The sequence below is a fragment of the Macaca nemestrina genome, chromosome 18 (genome assembly GCF_043159975.1).
Source record: "Macaca nemestrina isolate mMacNem1 chromosome 18, mMacNem.hap1, whole genome shotgun sequence".
NCBI lineage: Eukaryota > Metazoa > Chordata > Mammalia > Primates > Cercopithecidae > Macaca > Macaca nemestrina.
In genome coordinates this window covers 28941628-28968856 of record NC_092142.1, presented here as the reverse complement: position 1 = coordinate 28968856, position 27229 = coordinate 28941628, and the positions used below count along the sequence as shown (strand labels likewise).

General features: G+C 53.4%; 2 protein-coding genes across 8 annotated transcripts; one reads left to right on the top strand and one right to left on the bottom strand.

Moving 5' to 3' along the window:
- Positions 1-385: 385 nt before the first annotated feature.
- On the top strand, positions 386-13043 carry LOC105482949 (zinc finger protein 668). Of its 3 annotated transcripts, none has more exons than XM_011743445.2 (3): positions 386-517; positions 9444-10112; positions 11614-13043. In XM_011743445.2, exons 2-3 carry the CDS (start codon positions 9466-9468, stop codon positions 12824-12826), a joined length of 1860 nt encoding a protein of 619 aa, XP_011741747.2. In that variant the 5' UTR covers positions 386-517; positions 9444-9465; the 3' UTR covers positions 12827-13043. The 3 variants fall into 3 exon arrangements, with proteins under 3 accessions (XP_011741747.2, XP_070940542.1, XP_011741748.2); XM_071084441.1 differs by lacking the exon at positions 386-517 and adding an exon at positions 1362-1450; XM_011743446.3 differs by lacking the exon at positions 386-517 and adding an exon at positions 5666-9206.
- A 2428-nt stretch (positions 13044-15471) lies between these two features.
- On the bottom strand, positions 15472-21931 carry LOC105482948 (uncharacterized). Of its 5 annotated transcripts, none has more exons than XM_071084432.1 (4): positions 20976-21931; positions 17689-17879; positions 17036-17300; positions 15472-15966 (listed from the first exon to the last, which is right to left on the bottom strand). In XM_071084432.1, exon 1 carries the CDS (start codon positions 21691-21693, stop codon positions 21040-21042), a length of 654 nt encoding a protein of 217 aa, XP_070940533.1. In that variant the 5' UTR covers positions 21694-21931; the 3' UTR covers positions 15472-15966; positions 17036-17300; positions 17689-17879; positions 20976-21039. The 5 variants fall into 5 exon arrangements, 4 of the variants coding, with proteins under 4 accessions (XP_070940533.1, XP_070940532.1, XP_070940531.1 ...); XM_071084431.1 differs by having other exon boundaries at positions 17689-17851; XR_987951.2 differs by lacking the exons at positions 17036-17300; positions 17689-17879 and having other exon boundaries at positions 20976-21083; positions 21340-21931.
- Positions 21932-27229: the final 5298 nt, after the last annotated feature.

Sequence of the window (27229 nt, the reverse complement as noted above, 5' to 3'; positions counted from 1 at the left end):
GAAAAAGATTCTGCAACCCTGGCCACAGTACTTTGGTGACACTTTTCGTGGGGCTCCCTGGAAGACTTTTCCTAAGGCAGATGGAGAAAACTTCGTGAAATCCACTCGTTGCTATTAAAGGAAATGTTGTGGAATATAAGCGGACTTAGGTTCTGCAGAGCTTGAGCATGGTCTTTTTGTCCTCCCACCTTCTGGTTCTTGAAGACATTGCCGGTGACCTGGCCCCAGACTAACACGAGGCCGGCGTATACTGTCAGCCTGCCCTGCGTCCCCTTGCCTCAGCACCCACAGAGACCTCCTGCAAGATGCTTCTCTGCCGCCATAGGCTGGAGGTTCCCCGGGAACTTTCCCTTCCTTCCTAGCTGAGGAAGGTCCCTCACTTCCGCTCGCCGGGCCACCGGTCCCGCCTCCCCGCCCCCCGCTGGGTCCTAGCGCCGGCCCCTCTTTGGCAGGATCCGGGCTCCGTCAGTGCGAGGAGCCGACGCCGACAGCACTGGGTCAGCCCAAGTCTCATCAGGTAGGAAACGCCGGCGGGAAGCCGCGAGGGCCCCGGGCGGACCCCACGCGGCCGCAATCCGAGCTGGCCTCAGTTTCCCTGCGGGCGCCGAGGGCGGACTGGGTTGGTCCAGCGCGAGCAGCGCGGGCGGGGCGGGCGGTGAGCGGCCCTGGGCGCATTGCGGGCCCAGCAGGTCCTAGAACCCGCCGACTGTCTCCGCGGTTCTGGGCTGCGGACGGACACCCAGGCTCGGCCCGCGCGGCTGCCGTTCCGGCTCGGTGCGGGCCCGGGGGTCCTAGAGCCCGCCATGTTGCGGGCTTTTGTCCCGGCCGCGCGGCCCGCGCTGCAAGGTCCCCGGCGCCGGCGGCCCCCTCCCCGGCCGAGGCCGGGCCACCACTCTCGCGGTCCTAGAGAACGCCATCTTGCAAGCCTTTGTCCCGCATTCGGCCCTCCGTCCATTCATTTGTTCATCCCCGCATCCTTCGTTCAGTCCTGGTTGCTACGTCCCCCGAGGCCACGTTTTCCGAGGCTCAAAACGACACAAGTCAACCCAGGGTCCTGCCCTCCAGGGACTGCCTGGCTGGCGGGGGCGCAGCGTACAGACGGTTGCGAGGAGCGAGGAGCTCCGGGTTTCTGCAACTCTCGGCTCCTCGGCGCGTTTCGTAGGCCCCACCGCCCTTCAAACTCCCACAAACTTCAGGGACCCCATTTTAGTGATGAGGAAACTGAGGCCCAGAGCGGCGTGGGGCCCTTACCTCTCTCCTGCCATTAAGTATTCCTGAGGGCACTGGGGAAGGGGGTTCTTGAAGAATGTAAAGGGGCTTTCCCGTTGGAGAAGGCAGGCAAGGGCTCCAGAGCCCAGGAAACTGCATCTAGAGGCGGAGGGTTGAGAATTGTGGCTGGAGGTTCGGTCGCTGCCGGGAGGAGGACTCTGTCGCTGGAGCTGAGGCAAAAGTAGGTTGGGATCAGGTTGTGAACTGGCCGGGTTGGCGGCCTAGGAGATGATTAGCGCTCATTTCTGCAGGGTTCATCTGCTCACTAGATCACTCCTGGCCGTGAGGCCTGTGTGGTGACTGCTTGTTTAGAGATGGGAAGATTGAGGTGCCTCCTTTTTCTCCTCATCCCTGCCCCAGGGTCCTAGCCTAGGATTTTTGGAAATTGAATCTCTGCTTGCCTAGTGAGACAATAGAACTTCATCCGGTTCCTAAGCCAGTAGTGAGGCAAAGCAAGGCTTCATCGCCACGACAGGGAGTCCACTGTGGGATATTGGGGCAATAATTGGGCCTTGTGGACTTGGAAAGGTGGAAGAATTCAGTTAATAAACAGTTATTGGTGGACATTCTCACAAACTCCTACTGTGCAGGAGGCAGAGGCTACAGACCTGGGTTCAAATTTCATCTGAGGTTGATTCCTTCCATTTGTTTTGGGTCACCACACAGGGTTCTGGATGTAGACGATGCAGATGATCGGTTTCCTAGCTCTTTGCCAGCCTGGACTCTGGTGCTGGAGATGGAGAATTAACAGCCAAACCATAAGATGTGTAATGCTAGCAAAGCAATAGTCAGGGCTCAGAGAGCAGGTGTCTGGGATTTGAACACTGGCTGGGACGGTGACTAGTTAGCTTGTTTCTTTGTGGTGTCACTTCTCATAAGAACACTAATCCTGTTGGACCAGGGTCATACCCTTATGATGTCATTCAACCTTAATTACTTCCATAAAGGCCTTATCTCCAAATACAGTCACGATGAGAGTTAGAATTTGAATATATGAACAGACAGGGAACACAAACATTCACTCATAACGAACTTCTAGGCAGCTGTGGAATTGGCTTGAGTAGTTGAGTATTACGCACAAAATGCTTAGAATGATACCTTGCCCATGGTAAGCTTGCAAGGAGTATTGTCCAGATGACACCATAAAGGAAATTAGAGAGGAGGGGGCTGGTCCCTGTGGCTCATGCCTGTAATCACAGCACTTTAGGAAGCCGAAGTGGAGGAGCACCTGAAGCCAGGAGTTCTCGAGACCAGTGTGGGCAGCATAGTGAGACCTCTATCTCTACATACAAAGAATTTTTAATAAATTAGCCAGGTGTGGTGGTGGGTGCCTGTAGTCCTAGCTACTCAGGAGGATTGCTTGAGTGCAGGAGTTCCAGGCTGAAGTGAGCTATGATTGAGCCACTGCACTCCAGGGTGACAGAGTGAGACCTGATCTCTAAATAAAAATAAAGACCAGGCACGGTGTCTCACGCCTGTAATCCCAGCACTTTGGGAGGCCGAGGCAGGCGGATCACTTGAGGCCAGGAGTTCGAGACCAGCCTGGCCAACATGGTGAAACCCTGTCTCTACTAAAAATACACAAGTTTGCCAGGTGTGATGGCTTTCGCCTGTAATCCCAGCTACTCGGGTGGCTGAGGCTGGAGAATCACTTGAACCCAGGAGGTGGAGGTTGCAGTGAGCTGAGATCCAGCCACTGCACTCCAGCCTAGGCAACAAAGACTTTCTCTCAAAGAAAATAAATAAATTAAAATAAATAGGCGGGGCATGGTGGCTCAAACCTGTAATCCCATCTCTTTGGGAGGCCAAGGCGGGTGAATCACCTGGGGTCAGGAGTTCCAGACCAGCCTGGCCAACATGGCGAAACCCCATCTCTACTAAAAATACAAAAAATTAGCTGACCTTGGTGGCAGGCACCTGTAATCCCAAATACTTGGAAGACTGAGGCAGGAGAATTGCTTGAACCCGGAAGGCAGAAGTTGCAGTGAGCCGACATCGTGCCACTGCACTTCAGCCTGGGCAACAGAGTGAGACTCTGTCTCAAAAAATAATAATAAATAATAAAATAAATAAAAATAAGCCAGGTATGGTGACTCATGCCTCTAATCCCAGCACTCTGGGAAGCCAAGGCCGTGGATCAGTGGAGGTCAGGAGTTCGAGACCAGCCTGGCCAACATGGTGAAACCCCATCTCTACTAAAAATACAAAAAATTAGCCGGGCATGGTGGTGGACGCCTGTAATTCCAGCTACTGGGGAGGCTGAGGCAGGAGAATCTTGTGAACCAGGGAGGCGGAGGTTGCAGTGAGCAGAGATCGTGCCATTGCACTCCAGCCTCGGCAACAAGAGCGAAACTCTGTCTCAAAAATAAATAAATAAATAAATAAATATATCAATTTTTAAAAAGGAAAGAGGGCCGGGCGTGGTGGCTCATGCCTGTAATCCCAGCACTTTGGGAGGCCAAGGTGGGTGGATCACTTGAGGTCAGGAGTTCAAGACCAGCCTGGCCAACATGGTGAAATCCTGTCTCTACTAAAAATACAAAAATGAGCCAGATGTAGTAGCGGGTGCCTATAAATCCCAGCTACTCAGGAGGCTGAGGCAGGAGAATCATTTGAACCCAGGAGGCAGAGGTTGCAGTGAGCAGATATTGCACCATTGCACTCAAGCCTGGGTGACAGAGTGAGACTCCATCTCAAAAAAAAAAAAAAGAAACAAAAGGGCCGGGTGCGGTGGCTCACACCTGTAATCTCAGCACTCTGGGAGGCCAAGGTGGGCGGATCATGAGGTCAATCGATCGAGACCATCCTGGCCAACATGGTGAAACTCCATCTCTACTAAAAATAACAAAAATTAGCCGGGCGTGGTGGCAGGCACCTGTAGTCCCAGCTACTTAGGAGGCTGAGGCAGGAGAATTGCTTATAGATAATCGTGAAATTCTGTCAAAAAAAAAAAAAAGAGGAGTAGACAGAAGGCGATTATCAGGGTAAAGATAGCATTGGAAAGGTTGTGCTCCTTGGTTGGTTAAAAAAGGAAAAAATTAGAAATATTAAAAGTGGGGGAAAAGGAAAGGTGGTCAAGAAAGCTCTTTTTGAGGAGGTGACTGGGAGCTGAGATCCAAATAAAACCAAAAAGACAGCTACACAAAGATCCTGGGAGAAGAGTGGCTCAGACAGAGGGAACTGCTAGTGCCACGGCCCTGAGGTGGGAAGGAATTTAGCTCTTTGAGGAGAAGAAAGGGGGCCTCTGTGTGTAGAGCCCAGTGGGCCGGGGAGAGGAGTGGGAGGTGAGGTAGGCAGGGTTTTGTGTGTGTGTGTGTATTTTTAGTAGAGATGGGGTTTCGCCATGTTGGCCAGGCTGGTCTCAAACTCCTGGCCTCAAGTGATCTGCCCGGGTAGGCAGGATTTAGATGGTTTGGGGCTATGCTGGCTATGGAAAAGATACTGGTCTTTTTCCTGGGAGCAGTGGGAAGTGTCATGATTCAACCTGGGGGAGAGAATGGAGACTGGTTGAGAGTCCTGCCCAGGAGCCTGGAGACTTGGGTTTGAGTCTGGCTCCTTGACCAGCTGTGTGCCCTTGTGTATGTTTTTTCCTTTGTGGGCGCCTTAATCTCAATATCTGAAAAAGAGGTGTAGTGAACATTTAAAATGCTCCTCTCCTAAGAGCTTGTGGAGACCTAAGGATGTGTGATTGGTTCTTAAGTATTGGTTGGGCCAGGCACGGTGGCTCACACCTATAATCCCAGCACTTTGGGAGGCTGAGGTGGGAGGATCACTTGAACTCAGGAGTTCTAGACCAGCCCAGGCAATATAGCAAGACTTCATCTCTACTAAAAATAAAATAAAAATTAGCCAGGCGGCCGGGCGCGGTGGCTCAAGCCTGTAATCCCAGCACTTTGGGAGGCCGAGACGGGTGGATCACGAGGTCAGGAGATCGAGACCATCCTGGCTAACACGGTGAAACCCCATCTCTACTAAAAAATACAAAAAAAAACTAGCCGAGGCGGGCGGATCACGAGGTCAGGAGATCGAGACCACAGTGAAACCCCGTCTCTACTAAAAATGCAGAAAATTGGCCGGGCGCGGTGGCGGGCGCCTGTAGTCCTAGCTGCTCGGGAGGCTGAGGCAGGAGAATGGCGTGAACCCAGGAGGCGGAGCTTGCAGTGAGCCGAGATCGCGCCACTGCACTCCAGCCTGGGCAACAGCGTGAGACTCCGTCTCAAAAAAAAAAAAAAAAAAAAAAAACTAGCCAGGCGAAGTGGCGGGTGCCTGTAGTCCCAGCTACTCGGGAGGCTGAGGCAGGAGAATGGCGTGAACCCGAGAGGAGGAGCTTGCAGTGAGCTGAGATCCGGCCACTGCACTCCAGCCTGGGTGACAGAGCAAGACTCCATCTCAAAAAAAAAAAAAAAAAAAAAAAATTAGCCAGGCATGGTGGTGCATGCCTGTAGTCCCAGCTACTTGGGAAGCTGAAATGGGAGGATTGCTTGAGTCTGGGAAGTCAAGGCTGCAGTGAGCCATGATTGCACCACTGCACTCCTAAGTGACAGAGTGAGACCATGTTTCAAAACCAAACAAACAAACGAAAGTATTGGCTGGAATGATCCAGAGTGTATTTAAAATACAGATTCCTGAGGCCTACCTCAAGCTCTTTAAAAAAAATAAAAATATATATACATATACACACACACACACACACACACACATTTTTAATGGTGGGATGTTAGACAGAAACCTAGGCTACCTGGCCTCTTTGTGTAGCTGGGCACATGCTGAGACCAACCTGGTACTCCCCTACCTTTTCCCCTGGGAAGTGCTGTGGCAGGAGGGATTTGCCCCTCCAGCTACCTGGTGTCTGACTCACAGATAGGGAGGCTGAGACCCAGAGCTGGCAAGAGGCAGTAGAAGGGCCAGAGCTCAGAACCACTGGGTCAAGCCCTCTGAGAGGGAAGCAGAGACATAAAGGGTGCCGGACAGGGTCTCAAGGCAGTTCTGCAAGGATGAGAGAAGACACAGGTATGACCTGAGCCCAGGGTTCTGGTCACTGCGGGGCTGGCCAAGGCAGCAGACAAGCCTAAGAGGCCCCAGACCACTGAGCAAGACCCCAGCAACTTAAGGCAAATTAAACACCTGGACTGAAGTCCCAGCTGCTTAGGTTACCCATTGAGGGACCATGGGCAAGTCACTTAACACTTGGAACCTCAATTTATTCCTCTGTAAAGTAGGAACAAGAATCCCTATCTCAGGAAGCTATAAGACATTAAATCAAATAAACTAGCACACCCAGCAATGTGTCCAGCTCTGAGAAGACTCTCTGATAATTGAGGACAGTAATTATTCTTGACTCATTCATTCCTCACGCAACCCTGTCAGGTAAGTACTATCATTACCTCCATTTTTCAGATTAGAAAACTGAGGTTCTGAGACATGCAGTACATTACACAAGGTCACATCAGCTGGGAAGTGATGGAGGCAAAATTTGAAGCCAGACAGTTTGGCTTCAGGGACTGGGCACTTAACAAAATACTGAACCATTTCTCTGGACCTCGGTTCCCTTATCTGTGAAAATGGAATAATAGAACTTTCCTCATGGGGTTGCCATGAAGGGTAAGCAAGCTAATACACATAAGGAGTTTAGGATAGTGCCTGGTAGGCAAGTGCTCAGTAAATGTGCGCTTTTTTATTTTTTATTTATTTATTTATTTTTGAGATGGGGTCTCACTCTGTTGCCAGGCTGGAGTGCAGTGGCACGATCTTGGCTTACTGCAACGTCAATCTGCTTGGGCTCAAGCATTCCTCCTACCTTAGCCTTCTGAGTAGCTGGGAGTACAGGCATGCACCACCATGCCTGGCTAATTTTTGTATTTTTTGTAGAAATGGGATTTTGCTATATCGCCCAGGCTGGTCTTGAACTCCTGGGCTCAAGGGATCCACCTGCCTTGTCTTGAACTCCTGGGCTCAAGCGATCCACCCGCCTTGGTCTCCCAAAGTGCTAGGATTACAGGTGTGAGCCACTGAACCTGGCCCGAGCTATCATTTTTATTAAGGAGGAACTTTTATCAGGCAGACTCTCCAGAAACCGTCTGGAAGAGAGGTAGTGAGTACCTCATCCAGAAATAGGGAGGGATCCTTTGGAAACTGTAGGAAGAATTCAAGTCATCAGGAAGGTTAGAATTCAATCCCTTTAACTCATCTTCAAGCCCCAGGATGGATGGATGGATGGATGGATGGATGGATGGATGGATGGATGGATGGATTGATTGATTCAGTGTCTTGCCCCGTCTCCTAGGCTGGAGTGTAGTGGTGCAGTCTTGAACTCCTGGGCTCAAGCAGTCCTCCCACCCCAGCCTCTCAAGTAGGCAGGACTACAGGCGCATGCCACCACACCTGGCTAATTTTTATTTTTAGTAGAGATGGGGTCTCGCCAGGTTGCCCAGGCTAGAGTGCAGTGGTACGATCATAGTTCACTGCAGCCTCGAACTCCTGGGCTCAAGGGATCCTCCTGCCTCAGCCTCCCACGTAGCTGGGACTTCAGGTGCATGCCACCACACCTGGCTAAGCCCCAGGATTTAGCGGGAAAAGTGAAATTACCAAGTGAGAATAGAATGGAGTTTTGTGGGATTGGGGCCAAACCTAAAGGGGAGATGCTTGAGGAGCCTCCTGGTGGAAGTGGGGCTCCAGTGAAGGACTTGTCAGATTTGGGACAAGCAGGAAGGACCTGGGGATTTGCATGCTATGGTGGAAGCCATGGAAATTTCTTAAGCAGGGAACAGGAAACATCATACAGTACTTCTGGGAGAAGACCGGCTGCATGGGGTTGGGGAGGGAGGGCAGTGTGCAGGCCTGAGGCCGGGACTTCAGGCAGAAGGGTGCTGACTCTTAAGGATGTGGCCCTTGCCATGCCTCAGGGGCTCCTGTGTCCTCCCTGGGTCAACCAGGTAAGCTGTTTCTCCCACCTTTTCCTGGCATAAGGGGCCCTGAGTCTCTGTATTTCCCCTAGCACCCTCATGGCTCAGCTCAGTTTCCTCCTCCTCCTCAACCCCAGTGTCATAACTTAGAAGCCACCAACCCCTAAGGTGTCCAGATGAGGAAATAGGCCTATAAACAACACTCATTTCACTGAGGTCTCATAGTAATCCACCAGGCTGGAAGTAGAACGTAGGCCTCCTAGCCTCTGGGCACACCTGGCTCCCTGCAGCCCCCACTCCTCAGACCCCTTCCCCTAGCAGCAGCTGCTGAGCACTCCTTAAGTGGATCTGCCCTAATCCTCTTCCCTTCATCCCCCAGGGAGGATGAGCTGGTGTTAAGACTAATACAGCCGTTAATCCTGTTTCCTCCCAGCCATGATCCCCAGGAGCAGCTGGGTGGAGGGCGTCTGGGTTCTGGACCAGAAAGTAGGGATCTCAGCTAGAGCTGGTATGCCAGGAGGTCACGTTAGATCAGATATATCAGTTATGACTCAGAAACAGGCTTCTAGCTGCTAGCAATGGCTCAGGCTGCCTTGAGAGTGATTCTTCATTACCAGAGTTGTGGGAACAGGCCAACAGGGATTCCAGAGCAGAGGGTGGACAGATTCCAGTCTGGGGCGGAGGCCCGTACAGCTGTGCAAGGGCAGAATTCTGTGTGAACAGTTGCTGTCTCTGAGGGGCTAACCATTCAGAGGAGGAAAGAAAACACAGACGCTGGGGACCTGTCACTTCCAGACAGTGCCAGCTACCAGATTTAGCCCATTGGCTCAGCCCTTTTCTGGTCCCAGGTCTGTCTTTTCTGGGTGCTTGGAGACCTTCAGGCCAGGCCCACGTCTGGGTACACTCTTCATCCTGATCCTGGCATAGTTCTTGGACACTGAGCTGAAGAAGGAAGATGGTGAGACAGATGGAACCTGGACCTCCGGGAATGCCACAGTGTTTGGAAAAGCCCGGAGGTTGAGGAGGGAAGTATAGGTGAATCTTTTGTGACCCCCAGCCTCCTTTCTTAGTGGCTGTGCGGTCACTTGGTCCAACTCCTTTCTTCAATGAGCAGTTCAGGGAGGAAACGAACACAGGGTGTCAGCCAGGAATGCTGGGCAGGAAGGATGTGGGGGTTCTGAGGTGAGAAATGCAGATGAGATAGGGTTCTCTCTGAGGCCTTGAAGAGTGGCGAAGGTATGTGGCTTTGGTCTAACTTTGCTTCTCTTGCAGGGAAACTCCATTCACCAAGGCCATGGAAGTGGAGGCTGCAGAGGCCCGGTCCCCAGCTCCCGGCTACAAGCGCTCCGGCCGCCGCTACAAGTGCCTGTCCTGTACCAAGACATTTCCAAATGCGCCCAGGGCAGCGCGCCACGCTGCCACACATGGGCCAGCAGACTGCTCTGAGGAGGTGGCTGAGGTGAAGCCAAAGCCGGAGACAGAAGCTAAGGCAGAGGAAGCCAGTGGGGACAAGGTGGCAGGCTCCGCGGCTAAGCCTAGGCCCTATGCGTGTCCGCTGTGCCCCAAGGCCTACAAGACGGCACCCGAGCTGCGCAGCCACGGGCGCAGTCACACGGGGGAGAAGCCCTTTCCGTGCCCCGAGTGCGGCCGCCGATTCATGCAGCCCGTGTGCCTGCGCGTGCACCTGGCCTCCCATGCTGGCGAACTGCCCTTCCGCTGTGCGCACTGCCCCAAGGCCTATGGCGCACTCTCCAAGCTCAAGATCCACCAGCGCGGCCACACGGGCGAGCGGCCCTATGCCTGCGCTGACTGCGGCAAGAGCTTTGCTGACCCTTCAGTGTTCCGCAAGCACCGGCGTACTCACGCTGGCCTGCGGCCCTACAGCTGTGAGCGTTGCGGCAAAGCCTACGCGGAGCTAAAGGACCTCCGCAACCATGAGCGGTGAGGGTGCCTTCTGGGGCGGGGCGACGCGACAGGGTTGCTGCAGCCAATGGGCCTGGGGTTGAGTCTCAGGGTAAAGTGAGCCAATGGGAAGGTGGGTGGGGCAGATCCAAGGGGAGGGGCTAGGCATGTGGGAGAAATTGATGCCCGTGATTGGGCAGAGGTGGCAACCGCCTCGAGGTGGAGCCCTGATAATGGGATTGGGTCAGATTGGCCTCCATTCCAGGCCAGCTGGAAAGGGTGGGGTTTGGAGTTGGGCAGTTCTGAGGGTCTTTGGTGGAGACCAGGAGCTGTGAGTGGGGCTAGGTTTATCTAGGTGATTTTTTTTTCTCAGCCTCTACATTAATGACACGTTTCTAGGCTGGGTACAATAGCTCACGCCTATAATTCCAACCCTTTGGGAGGAGGCAGGAGGATCGCTTCAGCCCAAGAGTTCAAGACCAGCCTGGGCAACATAGCAAGCCTTGTCTCTATAAAAATAAAAAAATTACCCGAGCGTGGGGATGTATACTTCTAGTCCCGGGTACTTGGGAGGCTAAGGTGGGAGGATGGCCTGAGCCCAGGAGGTCGAGGCTGCAGTGAGCCATGATCAGGCCACTGCATTCCAGCCTGGGGAACAGGGGGAAAAAAAGGCAGGGGATGCATATCTTGGTTTTTGGGGGGTTTTCTTTGTTTGTTTGTTTTTTGAGACGGAGTCTCGCTCTTGTTGCCCAGGCTGGAGTGCGATGGTGTGATCTTGGCTCACCGCAACCTCTGCCTCCCGGATTCAAGCGAGTCTCCTGCCTCAGCCTCCCGAGTAGCTGGGATTACAGGCATGCGCCACCATGCCCGGCTAATTTTGTATTTTTAGTAAAGACGGGGTTTCTCCATGTTGGTCAGGCTGGTCTTGAACTCCCGACCTCAGGTGATCAGCCTGTCTCGGCCTCCCACAGTGTTGGGATTACAGGCGTGAGCCACCGCGCCTGGCCATATCTTGGTCTTTTTTTTTTTTTTTTTTTTTTTTTTTTGAGATGGAGTCTTGCTCTGCCGTCCAGGCTGGAATGCAGTAGCACGATCTTGGCTCACTGCAAGCTCCGCCTCCCGGGTTCACGCCATTCTCCTGCCTCAGCCTCCTGAATAACTGGGACTACAGGCGCCTGCCACCACGCCCGACTAATTTTTTGTATTTTTAGTAGAGACTGGATTTCACCATGTTAGCCAGGATGGTCTCAATCTCCTGACCTCGTGATCCGCTGGCCTTGGCCTCCCAAAGTGCTGGAATTACAGGCATGAGCCACCGTGCCCGGCCCATATCTTGGTCTTTAATGTGCAGAGACGGGTCTTTGGAATAGACACCCAGCCAGCCTGAAGTCTTCTTTCTCTGGGGTGCAGCAATGTGGCTCTTAGGGGATTAAACCTAGGCCCCCACGGATGGTTGGGGAACCCCTAAAGTACAGCCCAGATAGGCAGTGGGGTCAGGTTATGGGGTCTGTCACCTTCATGCCGAGTCCTCCACTTGCAGGTCCCACACCGGCGAGCGCCCCTTCCTCTGCTCCGAGTGCGGGAAGAGCTTCTCCCGCTCATCCTCTCTCACGTGCCACCAGCGCATCCACGCAGCACAGAAGCCCTACCGCTGCCCGGCCTGCGGCAAGGGCTTCACGCAGCTCAGTTCCTACCAGAGCCATGAGCGCACACACTCGGGGGAGAAGCCCTTCCTGTGCCCACGCTGCGGCCGTATGTTCTCCGACCCCTCGAGCTTCCGGCGCCACCAGCGCGCGCATGAGGGAGTGAAGCCGTACCACTGCGAGAAGTGCGGCAAGGACTTCCGGCAGCCGGCTGACCTGGCCATGCACCGGCGCGTGCACACCGGCGATCGGCCATTCAAGTGCCTGCAGTGTGACAAGACGTTCGTGGCGTCCTGGGACCTCAAGCGGCACGCGCTGGTGCACTCTGGCCAGCGGCCCTTCCGCTGCGAGGAGTGCGGGCGAGCCTTTGCCGAGCGTGCCAGCCTCACGAAGCACAGCCGGGTGCATTCGGGGGAGCGCCCCTTCCACTGTAACGCGTGCGGAAAGTCCTTTGTGGTGTCATCGAGCCTGAGGAAGCACGAGCGGACCCATCGAAGCAGTGAGGCCGCGGGGGCGCCCCCTGCACAGGAGCTGGTGGTGGGGTTGGCGCTGCCTGTGGGCGTGGCAGGCGAGGGCTCAGCCACCCCGGCAGCAGGGGCGGGGCTAGGGGACCCTCCAGCAGGGCTGCTAGGGCTGCCCCCGGAGTCAGGTGGTGTGATGGCCACACAGTGGCAGGTGGTGGGCATGACGGTGGAGCATGTGGAATGCCAAGATGCCGGCATCCGGGAGGCTCCTGGTCCCCTGGAAGGGGCAGGCGAGGTGGGGGGTGAGGAGGCTGATGAGAAGCCTCCCCAGTTTGTGTGCCGAGAGTGCAAGGAGACCTTCTCCACAATGACACTGCTGCGTCGGCACGAGCGCTCACACCCGGAGCTCCGGCCCTTCCCCTGCACCCAGTGTGGCAAGAGCTTCTCTGACCGGGCTGGGCTGCGGAAACACAGCCGCACTCACAGCTCAGTGCGCCCCTACACCTGCCCCCATTGTCCCAAGGCCTTCTTGAGTGCCAGCGACCTGCGCAAGCATGAACGTACCCACCCTGTGCCCATGGGGACCCCCACACCCCTGGAGCCCCTGGCGGCTTTGCTAGGAATACCTGAAGAGGGGCCGGCCTGAAACCCATGACCCCCAGCACCACACTCCGGGAGCCCAGCCCCCATTGGGGGCTTCCTGTACCTCCTTTTGCCTGGCTCTGCTCTTTAGACTCCAGATCCCTACCCCTCAGCAACTAGCTAACCTGTCGCCCAGCTAAGAGAGCTGGGACAATGGAGGCTGGCAGCGGCTGAGACATGACTGTCTAGGAGTAACACTCATTAAAGCTTTCATTTTGGCACCAGGTCGTCTTCTGTGTTCTGGTTAGGAGTGAATGGGTGGGAGTTTGGGCATCAGATAAGGTTCAGCGGAGACCCCTGGATCCACAGATTTGAAACTAGAAGGGTCTTTGGACACAGTTTCCCAAAGTATGTTTCAGGATGTCTAGTGACAACAGGTTCCATGGGCAGTAAGAAAGGAAATTCCCTGTGCCTTTCTTGGGATTCTTAGTGATCAAAAGTGGGCTGAAGTGGCCCTGGAGGAGCAGTGCCTCTGGCAGCCGGGAGCTGGCATCTCCAGGCCCACTGACCCCTTGTGAGGGCCTGGGACTTAGGAATCTGCCCACAAAAGGGGTATTGTTCATTAAAATCTACCCATTTCCTTATAGAAAATATGTCTTCAGGCCGGGCATGGTAGCTCACACCTGTAATCCCAGCACTTTGGGAGGCCCAGGTGGGTGGATCACGAGGTCAGGAGATGGAGACCATCCTGGCTAACACCGTGAAACCCCATCTCTACTAAAACTACAAAAAAACTAGTCGGGCATGATGGCAGGCGCCTGTGGTCCCAGCTACTCAGGAGGCTGAGGCAGGAGAATGGCATGAACCTGGGAGGCGGAGCTTGCAGTGAGCCAAGATCGCACCACTGCACTCCAGCCTGGGTGACAGAGCGAGAATCCATCTCAAAAAAAAAAAAACTATTTAAGTCACAGTTAATTTGGGTCTCTGTTATATGCAGCAATACACATACACAAACTAATTCAGAATTTTCACTTACTGTTAGGATTCTTTTTGTTTTGTTTTGTGTTTGAGATGGAGTTTCGCTCTTGTCGCCCAGGCTGGAGTGCAGTGACACGATCTCAGTTCACTGCAACCTCTGCCTCCAGGGTTCAAGCAATTCTCCTGCCTCAGCCTCCCGAGTAGCTGGGTTTTCAGGCGTGACCATCACACCTGGCTAATTTTTTTTTTTTTTTTTTTTTTTTTTTTTGAGACGGAGTCTGGCTCTGTGGCCCAGGCTGGAGTGCAGTGGCGCGATCTCGGCTCACAGCAAGCTCCGCCTCCCGGGTTCACGCCATTCTCCTGCCTCAACCTCCTGAGTAGCTGGTACTACAGGCGCCTGGCACCACACCTGACTAATTTTTTGTATTTTTTAGTAGAGACGGGGTTTCACCATGTTCGCCAGGATGGTCTCGATCTCCTGACCTCGTGATCCGCCCACCTCAGCCTCCCAAAGTGCTGGGATTACAGGCGTGAGCCACCGCGCCCAGACTTTTTTTTTTTTTCTTTTAAGTAGAGATGGGGTTCCACCATGTTGACTAGGCTGGTCTCAAACTCCTAACCTCAGGTGATCCACCCCGTTGGCCTCCCAAAGTGCTGGGATTACAGGCGTGAGCCACCGCACCCGGCCTGGACAACTTCTTTTTTTTTTTTTTTTTTTGTTATTATTATACTTTAAGTTGTAGGGTACATGTGCATAACGTGCGGGTTTATTACATATGTATACTTGTGCCATGTTGGTGTGCTGCACCCAGACAACTTCTTTTTAATGCGTCTCAGGATGCATGTGAGATTGATATTTACTAGGCACCATGTTGATGTTAGAAGGTCTGGGCGCCACCAGATGTTTTTACAATTCCTGTGAGCAGCTGCTACTAGTTGCCAAATGCCAGCAAGAATCAAGAAGACTCAGCTTCGCTGGGTGCGGTGGTTCATGCCTGTAATCCCAGCACTTTAGGAGGCCAACGCAGGAGGATGGCCAGAGGTGAGGAGTTCGAGACCTTCTCAGGAGGCTGAAGCACGATATTTGCTTAAACCCAGGAGGCAGAGGTTGCAGTGAGCCGAGATCGCACTACTGCCCTCCAGCCTGGTGACAGAACAAGATTCCATCTCAAAAAAAAAAAAAAAAAAGAAAGAAATAGGCTCACTGGTTAGGACCTGAGGGTGAAGAGCTCTGAAGAGGGGCAAAGGCGGAGACTTCCTAACATCAGCATAGCTCCTTATGGTGTGTCAGTTGTCATGGTGATGGGAAAGGATACCTGAACAGAGGAGCATCTGCAGCCCACAGGGAGGCTGCATCTATCGGCTGGGATCCAGTTAGGCTGCATAACAGCAACCTCCACCTCTCAGGGACTCACAACACCATGCTGATTTCTCACATCCATGTCCTCCATGGGACCGCTCTGTTCTATGCTATCTTCATTCCAGAGCCCAGTCTGAAGGAAAAGCCTCAAGCTGAAACTTTTCGTCTCCAGACACAGAAGAGAGGAAAGGTAGCAGACCCCATGACGGCTCTTAAAGCTTCCTCTTGGAAGTGGCACATGTCATTTCCACTCAAAGTTCATGGTCTAAAGCAAGCCATATAGCCAAACCTGATGTCAGTGAACTGGGGACTTAAAACCATTCTATATAGTGTAATGTAATGGGGAGCCGAGCAAGAAGACACGAGGCAGATGAGAACAGAGGTAGCTTTTATTGGGCTCGCGGGCGAGGTTCACTGGTCCCCTAGGAGGAGGGCTGAGGAAGTCACACGCAGGGCAGGTATCAGGGGCCTTTTGTAGGGCGAGGTAGGCGGGGTCTGTAGGTTTCGGTTTCTGAGGAATGAGGTGCCCAGGAGTTTGCGCAGAGCGGGGAGTTTTGGCGGGCTCAGGGTGCTTTTCGCGCGCTGAAAAGTCCTAGCAGGAGGTCCCAGCGGGTAAAGTCCCGACAAGGGGCCCGCCATGTCAGGTGGTACCGCCATGTTGGGTCTAGGTCCCTGCCTAACATTCCGACCTCTTTCTAATAAGAAAAAGGGGCGACGTGTTCCTCTGGCTGCTTCCTGCTGGTATAGGTCATTGTGGGGTTCTTCGGAGGTCAGAACTCAGGTATAGGGGTGGAGTAGCATCTGATTGACAGTGACCCGGGAGACTTCCTTTATGTGGTCCTGGACGAAGCGGAGGACACAGGGAGCTATGAGTAGCAAGAAGCCAATGATTAGTAAGGGGCTTAGAAAGGGTAGGACCCAACCAGCTATAGACAACTGCCACCACCCAAATGAGGGCCCTGATCTGAGGTTTCTCTGGTGGAGCCCTTCCTGAATCTTTTCTAGAGTGAGGAGATTGGTTTCTACTAGTCCTGATTCACTGATGTAGTAGCAACATTCTTCATTGAGAACATGCAGGTGCCGCCCTTAGCGGCTGTAAGGAGGTCGAGTGCCTGACAGTTCTGGGCTGCCACCTGGGTGACTGAGGTGATCTGCCGTTGGAGGGAAGCCAAGGACTCCGCAGAAGCTTCGATTGCTACCTGTAATCGGGCTGAAAGGTCCTGATAGGCCTGGACAGAATGAGTTAGGGCTCCGGTTCCTAGGCCGGAGGCTACCAGGGATGAGGCTAAAGAGACCCCGATCATCAATGGAAGGAATACTGCCCTTGCCTGGCGGGGCGGGCAGAGGGCAGGAGGGAGGATAGCTCGGCCTCACTGTACAGGGTGAGGCTGGGGACTAGGAAGATGGGAACGCATAGGGCAGTGTTGGGGGCATGGAGGGTTTTTGACAGGGTGGAATTGCACCAAAAATACCCACCTGGAGGGGCGGTTAGATTTAGAGGTGCAGATCCTGTCTGGTTGCACCAGGAAGCATTGGGGGTGGAGTAGCAAAAGGGGAATTGTTGCCTAAGCGGGTCTTGAAACAAGGGGACTTCTCCTGGGGTCCGGCCGGGGAGAGGGGAGGAGAGGGTTAGGTTAGAGGAGTTAAAAGGGCTGGGTAAGGGTACTGCAACCAGTGGGGGCTTATTCAAGGCTGCACACAGGAAACAGCGAGAGATGTTGTGTACCCCGGCCATGTGTACCACTTGAGCCCCTTCCCTGACTAAGGTTAGCAAGGAAAAAGGGTTGCTGCTGTCCTGGGGCTTGCTGCCTGGGTCGACTAGAGCTGAGATGACTTCCTCCTGTTGTCTGATGTCAGCGGCCAGGCTGACAAGGCTGCTTACGACCCTGATGTAGGCCTTAAAGATCCTGAGTTGGGCCATGGGATAAGACTCACTCTGCCCTCGGTAAAGGCAGGCCTCAACCCCTGATGCCCAAGGGTCAGGGATGGCGAGGAAAAAGATAGACTTGAGGTTTGTAGTCAGCCGCACGGAGGAAGTGGGCTGCTGCCAGAGAGTTTCTTTGGTGTCCTGTATGGCCGAGTGAATGTTGCAGTAGTAGTAAGGGAAGCCTCCATTGGTTTCAACCAAGTAGATCGACAGGCATCGTATGTCTGATCATATGTGAAACAAATGGCTGGGTGCCGCCAAGTACGGAGCACACTGTTGAAGGAGGAGAAATTAAAGGTTACTTGGCTTTGGCACCCCTGGGGTTGGCAGTCTACTGTGGCTACGGTGAGGGAGCTCATGTGATTTCCCTGGGTCTAGGTCTCGGAAAGGTAGAACCTCCACTGGAATGGATTGGTGGGGGGAGTTTGGGCAGGAGTCTCACCTAGACTCAGGAGGACTAGGTGGCCGAGGAAGGTTAGGCAGAGGGTCGTTACCTGCGTGCATGAGTCATAACTTGGTAGGGGTAACAACCTGAATGGTCCAATTGTAATCATGTTGGGTGGGCGCCTTTTTCAGCTGGGACAGGTGATACCAGAAGGGAAGACCAAGGAGCTTGGCAGCGGTGGGAGTGGTGAGGATTACGGTGTATGGTCCTTCTCACCATGGAGATAAGGCTTGGGGTTGCAGCTGCTTGACCAGGACCAGGTCTCCAGGTACTGTGACGGTGGGATTCTCAAGGGTTGGGGAAGCGGGTGCAGGGAGACACCAGTCCGCGTGTTTTCTCAGAAGCTCGCGAAGGAGGGTTAAGTAAGGGAGGTAGGAGCCTAAGGAAGGGGAGAGGGCTGGCAGCTCCTGGAAGAGGAATGGGCGTCTGTACAGCAGCTCAAAACGGCTGAGCCCTGTGGGGGCCCGCGGAGCTGCCCTAAGACGAGTGAGAGCCAAGGGAAGGAGAGTCACCCACGAGAGGCAGGTTTCTAGAGTGAGTTTGGTTAGATGTAGTTTAAGGAGACTGTTTGCGCCGTTCTACCTTTCCAGATGACTGTGGATGGTAGGGAATGTGGAGCTTCCAGGTAATCTGGAGTGCGGCCACCACCTGCTGGGTGAGTTTAGAAATGAAGGCCAGACCATTGTCTGATTGGATGGTTCGGGGGAGACCAAACCTGGGGATGATGTGCTCTAGGAGAGTGGTTGCCGCGAACTCCACAGTTTCTCAGGTGATGGGGAAAGCCTCGATCCATCCTGAGAAGGTGTCAACCAAGGTCAGCAGGTAGCGGAATTTTTTATGGCGGGGCATGTGGGTAAAATCAAGTTTCCAATCTTCCCCTGGCTGGTGGCTCCTTAGCTGATGAGTGGGCCCTGGGTGCCTGAGCCTACCTTGGGGGTTAACGGCCGAACAGGTGGCACATTACTGATGTACCTTCCTAATTTGGGCCTGCAGTGAGGGGAGGTGAAGGATGGGCCCCAGGAAGTTATACATAGCCTTAGGCCCTATGTGGAGAGAGTGGTGTATGTCGGTCAGTATACACACTGCCTGAGTCTGGGGGAGCGCTACTCAGCTGTCAATGAACACCCACCCATCCTCGCTCTGGGTAGCACTGGGATGGGCCATCAGGGTTTGAAGTTCCTGGGGAGAGTAGTCGGGGGAATATGTGGGGGAAAGAAAGAGTAAAGGCGCTGGGGTAGGGGAGGAAGTGAGGGCGGTGGCCCGTGCGGTGGAATCAGCTAGGTTGTTACCCTGCGACACAGGATCCTTAGAATGCTGGTGGCTTTTACAGTGGATGATGGCTACCTCCTTGGGGGCCTGGAGAGCATCAAGCAACCTCTTTATAAGTGGTCCATTGACTACTGGCATCCCTTTGGTGGTAAGGAACCCACGCTCTTGCCAGAGAAGGGAGTGGGTCTGTGCAATAAGGTAGGCATATTTAGAGTCTGTGTAGATATTAACCCTCTGCCCTTTGGAGAGGAGTAGGGCACGAGTAAGGGCAGTGACTTCAGCCTTCTGGGAGGTGGTGCCTAAAGGCAAGGGCCTGGTTTCGACCGTCTGGGTTGCTGTTACAACAGCGTAGGCCGCCTGCTGGCAGCCATCAGAGGTTAAAACAGAACTCCCGTCCACGAACAGGGTATGGTCTGGGTGTTCTAATGGCTGTTCGGAAAGACTGTGGTGGGAGGGCGGCAAGGTGGTGAGAACCTCCAGGCAGGAATATGCGGGGGCGGAATCGCACCCTGGAGTGGGCAAGAGGGTAGCAGGGTTTAGAGGGGATGAGGTGGTAAGGGTGATGTGAGGGTTTTCAATGAATAGCAGGTGAAACTGTTGAAGCCGGGACAGGGTGAGGTGGCTGAGACACTTGTGTGTGATGAGATCTGACAGTTGGTGAGAAGAGTAGACAGTAAGAGAATGTCCTAGGGTGAGCTTGAGGGCCTCCTTGGTAAGTTCTGTGGCAGCCGCCAGGGCTCGCAGACAAGGTTGCCAGCCCTGGACCATGGGGTCTAACTGCTTGGAGAGATAGGCCACAGCCTGGTATGTGGATCCAACCGGCTGGGCTAGGAGGCCAGTAGCTACCTTTTGGCGCTCCTCAGTGAATGGATGGAAAGGCCGAAGGGGGTTGGGGAGAGAGAGAGCAGGGGCAGAAAGGAGACAGTCCTGAAGCTTCTTGAAAGAGTTGGCAACCAATAAGGGATCGGACAGCAGTCCGGTGGGCGCTTCCTTGGCAGCCTGGTAGAGGGGCTTGGCTAGGACCCCGAAGTTGGGAATCCAATGCCTGAAATACCCTACCGGTCCTAGGAAGGACAAGATCTCTTCCGCATCCTGAGGAGGCTGGAGAGTTTCAATGAGGCTTATTCTATCCGCCGTGAGGCTTTTTGTAGTGGGTCTGAGGAGTATACCTAGGTAGGTGACAGAAGGGGTGCAAAGCTGAGCCTTGGCCGGGGTAACCCGATAACCTCGGTCACCAAGAAAATTTAAAAGTGTAGCAGTATCTGCAAGGGAGCTCTCCCAGGAGGGACTACATAGTAATAAGTCATCTACATATTGCAATAGTGTGCTGTGGGTAAGGGGACAGAGGCTAACATCCTGTGCCAGTGCCTGTCCAAAAAAATGGGGGCTATCTTGGAACCCTTGAGGCAAAACAGTCCAAGTCAGCTGGGAAGAAATATGAGTGTCTGGATCTTCCCATGTAAAGGCAAAAAGAAAGTGTCAGTCGGGATGCAGGGGAATGGTGAAGAAGGCATCCTTTAGGTCAAGGACAGTAAAATGAGTGGTATCAGGGGGAATGCGCGAGAGAAGTGTATATGGGTTAGGAACAACTGGAAAGGTGGGGACTACTGCCTCATTGATGAGGCGTAGATCCTGCATGAGGCGGTAGGCCCCGGAGCTTTTCTTTACAGACAGGATAGGAGTATTGCATGGTGAGTTGGCAGGGACTAGAATGTGCTGCTGGAGCAGGCATGTGATGATGGGTTTTAGTCCCTGTTGGTGCTCAAGGGAGATAGGGAACTGGGGTCTAGAGGGAAACTTGGAGGGGTCCTTCAGCTGGATGCGGACTGGAGTATGGTGCTGGGCAATGATCAGGGTGGAGGTGTCCCACACCTTAGGGTTAATGGGGACCGGAAACAGGAGTGGGGTGTCAGCCTGGTGGGGTTTATCAGGTGAGAGGAGGGGAAGGAGGAGCGCGAGGTGCGGGGAGGGGTTGGGCCGGAAGTGAACTGAGGCCCCTAGCTTAGAGAGGAGGTCTCGTCCTAACAAGGGGACTAGGCATGAAGGAATGATAAGAAATGAGCGCGAGAAGAGGGAGCCATCCAGGCGGCAAGACAGAGGAGGAGTCTGGCGGTAGATGGAGGGAGTGCCATCAATTCCCATGACCCTGACAACAGAGGGATGGCTGGGGCCACTGAAGGAAGGCAAAACAGAGTAGGTAGCCCCCGTGTCCATAAGGAAGGCTATGGACTTACCCGCTACCTGGAGCATAACCCTGGGCTCGGCGAGAGTAAGAGTGGTTCCTGAGTCTGGGCCTCTTCAATCTTTGTCGGTGTCGAGGAGCTGGAAGACGCCTCCAGTACCTGGAGGAGGGTCGTCATGTGGAGGCGTAGCGACCGTCCTCAGGTTGGGGCAGTCTGACTTCCAATGGCCCATCTGCCCACAGCTTGGACAGGGGCGAGTTGGTTCCTTAGGGTTGGGGCACTGCTTGGCCCAGTGGCCTTTGTTGCTGCACTTGAAGCAGGCACCAGGTGGCGCTCGGGGAGTACCTCCTCTCTGAGAACTCCTGGAGCCTGCCGGCCTCAGGGCTGCCACCAAGGCCTGGGTTTGGAGTTGTACCTTCTGTTTTAGCCTGGCCTGTTGCTGGGCCTCAGCTGCTTCCTCCCTGGAGTTGTAGACCTTGAAGGCCAGTTTGACTAAATCCTGGATGGGAGTTTGAGGGCCGTCCTCCACCTTTTTAAATTTTTTCCAGCTATCTGGAGCCGACTGAGAAATAAAGTACGTAGCCAAGACGGTTCCTCCTGCGGGGGAGGCAGGGTCAAGGCGGGTGTACTGAATGAGTGCCTCAGTCAGTCGGTTAAGAAAAACGGCCAGATTTTCATTTGAGCCGTGGACTACCTCCTTTAATTTATCAAAGTTGACTGACTTATTGGAGGCTGCCTGCATGCTGGCAAGAAGGCACTGGACCATCATGTCTCGGTGGCAGCAGCCTGCCTGCCCAACCTGGTAGTCCTAGCCAGGCTCGGCAGAGGGCACCGCCTTGGTGCTGACTGGCATGGCAGGGTCAGTTAAATGAACCTGGTCATCATGCTTCCTGGCTGCTGCTAGGATATGCTCCCGTTTCTCAGGGGACAGGGTTGAGGTCATAATGACATGGAGATCATGCCAGGTGAGGTCATATGCTGGCATAGGTATCTGAACTCTTTGATATACAGAGTGGGGTGGCTGAGAAGAGACTACATGCTCTTCAATCTTAGACAGGTCTGCCCGCAAAAACGGCACATAGACCCGGACCACTCCTTCGGCGCCTGCCACTTCCCGCAAGGGGCACAGGAGGTCAGTCCTGGACCGGGTATGGGCTGAGACAGGCGAGCAGGAGGAGGAGGAGCAGGCAGGAGAGACAGGGTCCGTCAGGTTTGGTGGGGACACAGGAGGAGTGGAGGGAAGGGGTGGCGCCGACAAGGACGGAGACGACGACGGGTCAGGGTAAGGGGGAGGTTGAGCGGGGGACTGAAGGAGGGGTAGGGAAAGAGTATCGGGGGCTCAGAGAAAGAGGAAGAATCGTCCTTTTCCTTGCTTGAGGAAGTAGATTTCGCGAGCAAGACCTGGGCCAACAAACATTGCGCACAGAGGTCTGGGCAGGAGCACAAGTCCCGAAAGGCCTGAACATAGGGTACCTCGGACCATTTGCCTAGTCTCTTGCAGAAGTTGGTCAGATCTATGAGGATGTTAAAGTCTAGAGTGCCTTCTGCAGGCCACTGAGACTGATTATCCAATTTATACTGCGGCCATGCCACTGTGCAGAAGAAAATAAGCCGCTTTCGTTTTAGGTCTTGGCTGAGACCTAAAGTCTGGAAATTAGCCAAGAGGCACCCCAGAGGGATTTTGGGTCTGGTTTGGACTGGGCAGCCCCCATGATCCTGAGGCGAGCAGTCTGGAGGCAATGGGCGCATCCTCTCACTGCCACGCGGAGTGCAGGGTATGGCAGCTTCCAGGGAGGTCAGACGTCTCCTAGTCCCCGGTGCCAAGGTCACAAGTGATGGACGGGGGAAGCCCTGACGCGGCCGCGTTTTTGGGCATGGACTTCTGGAGCCTGCAGGACGGGGGGAAAACTTACCCAGGAGTGATCGAACTGAGTCTTGGATTTGGTAAAACGTCTCCCGGCTCAGAGAGGAGGTCCTGGCTCGGGGAGAGGAGAGCCTGCCCGAACCGGCAGGGGTCCGGGGAGGGGTCTCCTCCCAGGTTTCGGCACCAATGTAATGGGGAGCTGAGCAAGAAGACATGAGGCAGATGAGAACAGAGGTAGCCTTTATTGGGCTTGCGGGCGAGGTTCACCGGTCCCCTAGGAGGAGGGCCGAGGAAGTCGCAGGCAGGGCAGGTATCCGGCCTTTTATAGGGCGAGGTAGGCGGGGTCTGTAGGTTTCGGTTTCCTGAGTTAGGTTTCGATTTCTGAGGAATGACGTGTCCAGGAGTTTGCGCAGAGCAGAGCGGGGAGTTTTGGCGAGCTCAGGGTGCTTTTCGTGCACTGAAAAGTCCTAGCAGGAAGTCTCAGCGGGTAAAGTCCCGACAAGGGGCCCGCCATGTCAGGTGGTACCACCATGTTGGGTCTAAATCTCTGCCTAACATATAGCAGGTCCCCAAAGAGAGGGCCAGTGAATACATGTGATTTTGTTTTGTTGGTTGTTTAGAGTCAGTGTCTTCTTGTGTTGCCCAGGCTGGAGTGCATGGGTGCATGGTGCAATCATAACTCACTGCAGCCTCTACCTCCTGAGCTTAAGCAATCCTCCCACCTCAGCGTGTAGCTATGACTACAGGCAAGCACCACCACGCCCAGCTAATTTTTTTTTATTGTTTTATTTTTTGTAGAGATAGGGTCTCACTATGTTGCCCATGCTGGTCTCAAACTCAGCCTCAAGTGATCCTCCTGCCTCACCCTCCCAAAGCACTGGGATTATAGGCATGAGCCACCGCACCCAGCCCAGTGAATGTTTTTGAACAATTATAAAATCTTCCCCCGTCTGCCCTCTTCCTTACAAATACTGCCTTTGCATTTTCTTCCATATGCAAAATAAATGCATCCCCTTCCGAAGGGAGACCACCTAAGTGACCCATCTGACATGGAATCAGCCTCAAGCCCAGGATCTCTAATAGTCTCTTCTATATCAGGTCCAGATGCAGCTTCTCTTGATTCAGAGACCTATGAGCTACAAAATAAAAGAGAGACAGAGACAAGTTATCTCTGTCCCATTTCTACACACACACACATATGCATGCACACATCCAACATACAAAGCAGTACAAGGACAGGAGAACGGCAGAGCACACTCCTGTTCAGAAGGAGGGACGGGGCCTGGCACGGAGTCTCATGCCTATAATCCCAGCACTTTGGGAGGCCAAGGCCAGTGGATCACCTGAGGTCAGGAGTTTGAGACCACCTTGGCCAACATGGTGAAAACAAAATTTAGCCAGGCACGGTGGCTCACGTCTGTAATTCCAGCACTTTGGGAGGCCGAGGGGGGCAGATCATGAAGTCAGCAGTTCGAGACCAGCCTGGCCAACATAGTGAAACCCGATCTCTACTAAAAATACAAAAAATTAGCCAGGCGTGGTGGCAGGCGCCTGTAGTCCCAGCTATTCAGGAGGCTGCAACAGGAGAATCGCTGGAACCCAGGAGGCAGAGGTTGCAGTGAGCCAAGATAGTGCCATTGCACTCCAACCTGGGCAACAAGAGTGAAACTCTGTCTCAAAAAAAAAAAAGAAGGAGAAGGAGAAGGAGAAGGAGAAGGAGAAGAAAGAAGAAGAAGAAGGGGAGGGGGAGGGGGAGGGGGAGGGGGAGGGGGAGGAGGAGGAGGAAGGAAGAAGAAGAAGAAGAAGAAGAAGAAGAAGAAGAAGAAGAAGAAGAAGAAGAAGAAGAAGAAGAAGAAGAAGAAGGAAGAAGGAAGAAGGAAGAAGGAAGAAGGAAGAAGGAAGAAGGAAGAAGGAAGAAGGAAGAAGGAAGAAGAAAGAAGAAAGAAGAAGAAGAAAGGAAGGAAGGGAGACACACACCAGGCTCTGGTCCCCAGTAAGTCTAAAGTGCTGTTAGGCAGATGTTGAGAAGAACCCCACCTTTCCCTGGGAGTGGGAAGAGTTCCCCAATTCATTCTTCACCACATTCTTGGCTCTGCCCTTAGAGTGAACCACCCTTTTCCGCTTATTCTCCTTGGCCACAACTGAGAGGACACTGGAGGTTATGTCTTTCTGAAGTAGAGTAGCTTTCTCAGTCTCCTTCATGCCCATAGAAATTTGGAGACCCATGGCCAGGTGTGGTGGCTCACACCTGTAATCCCAGCACTTTGGGAGGCTGAGGTGGGCGGATCACGAGGTCAAGAGATCGAGACCATCCTGGCGAACATGGTGAAACCCTGTCTCTACTAAAAATACACAAAAAAATTAACCAGGCGTGGTGGCGGGTGCCTGTAGTCCCAGCTACTCAGGAGGCTGAGGCAGGAGAATGGCGTGAACCCGGCAAGTGGAGCTTGCAGTGAGCCGAGATCGTGCCACTGCACTCCAGCCTGGGCGACAGAGAAAGACTCCGTCTCAAAAGAAAAGAAAACATAAATAAATAAATAAATAAATAGAGAGACCCAGGCCCGGCATGGTGGCTCACACCTGTAATCACAGCACTTTGAGAGGCTGAGGCAGGAGTATCACTTGAGGCCAGGATCGCTTGAGGCCAGCCTGGGCAACATACCGAGACCCCCATCTCTACCAAATAAAAAATAAAAACCTGAAATAGAAAAATTAGGCTGAGCATGGTGGCTCACACCTGTAATTCCATCACTTTGGGAAGCCAAGGAGGGAGAACTCCTTAAGACCAGAAGTTCAAGACCAGCTTGGGCAACAGGCTGAAACCCTGTCTACAAAAAATAGAAAAATTAGCCAGGCATGGTGGTGCACACCTGTAGTCCCAGCTACTCAGAAGGCTGAGGTGGGAGGATCACTGGAGCCCCAGAGGTGGAGGCTGCAGTGAGGCTTGATTGTGCCACTGCACTCCAGCTGGAGTGACAGAGCAAGACTTCATCTCAAGACAAAACAAAACAAAACAAAAATAGGCTGGGCATGGTGGTACACCACCCGCCTATAATGCCAGCACTTTGGGAGGCCAAGACAGGTGAATCGCTTGAGCTCAGGAGTTCGAGACCAGCCTGGGCAACATAGCAAGACCCTGTCTCTACCAAAAAAATACAAAAATTAGCCGGGCATGGTGGCACATACCTGTAGTCCCAGCTACTTGGAAGGCTGAGGTAGGTGGATCACTCAAGCCCAGGAAGTGAAGGTTGCAGTGAGCCAAGATCATGCCACTGTACTTCAGCCTGGGTGAGAATGAGATTTTGTTTCAAAAAAACCCAAAAAACAAAAATTAGCCTGTTGGGGTGGCATGGGCCTGCAGTCCCAGCTACTTGGGAGGCTGAGGCAGGAGGATTGTGTGAGACCAGAAGTTCGAGGTTATAGTGAGCTGTGGTTGCCTCACTGCACTCCAGGCTGGGTGACACAGTGAGACCCAATCTCAAAAAAAAAAAAAAAAGAAATTTGGGGACCTAAAAGTCGTACTAAGTCTTGAACACTCATGGTCAAAATTTAACCTGGTGTCTTTCTGTCAGGGTGAGGGGGTGTTAGGCAGTGGAAGCAGGGCAATTCCCTCCAAAACCGAACTTATGTATTTTACTCCATTCAGATCCGTGGGTCAACAGCATACCCATAATTGTTTTCTTTTCTTTTTTTTTTCTGAGACCGAGTCTCACTCTGTCGCCCAGGCTGGAGTGCAGTGGCATGACCTCCGCTCACTGCAAGCTCCGCCGCCTCCTGGGTTCACACCATTCTCCTGCCTCAGCCTTATGAGAAGCTGGGACTACAGGCGCCCACCACCACGCCCAGCTAATTTTTTGTATTTTTAGTAGAGACAGGGTTGCGCCGTGTTAGCTAGGCTGGTCTCAATCTCCTGACCTCGTGATCCACCCGCCTCAGCCTCCCAAAGTGCTGGAATTATAGGCGTGAGCCACTGCGCCTGGCCAAGATGAGCTACACTCTTAACCTCTTTTCTCCGAATCATCTTGACTAGCTGAGAGGATTTATTGGGAACCACTTTGATCAGTTTGGAGATTTTTACAAAGGACATAATAGCCACATACTTGATATGGCCCTTTCCACAAAGATGACTTTTAATCAAACCTTGTAGCTCAACCAGTGGCAGTGGCTGACACCTGTAATCCCAGCACTTTGGGAGGCCGAGGTGGGAGGATCACTTGAGGTCAGAAGTTTAAGACCAGCCTGGCCAACATGGTGAAACCCATCTCTACTGAAAATACAAAAATTAGCTGGGCGTGGTGGTGCACACCTGTAATCCCAGCTACTCGGCAGACTGAGTCAGGAGAAAGGCTTGAACCCAGAAGGTGGCCTTGGAAACAAGAGCAGGACTGTGTCTCAAAAAACAAAACAAAAACCTTGTGGCTCGGCCGGGCGCGGTGGCTCA

Excerpts from the sequence above, each read along its gene's own strand:
- LOC105482949 (XM_011743445.2), top strand. The coding sequence starts at position 9,466 with ATGGAAGTGGAGGCTGCAGAGGCCCGGTCCCCAGCTCCCGGCTACAAG. Across the intron at positions 10,113-11,613 it reads GACCTCCGCAACCATGAGCG|GTCCCACACCGGCGAGCGCC; the intron begins GTGAGGGTGCCT and ends CTCCACTTGCAG.
- LOC105482948 (XM_071084432.1), bottom strand. The coding sequence starts at position 21,693 with ATGATGGTCCAGTGCCTTCTTGCCAGCATGCAGGCAGCCTCCAATAAG.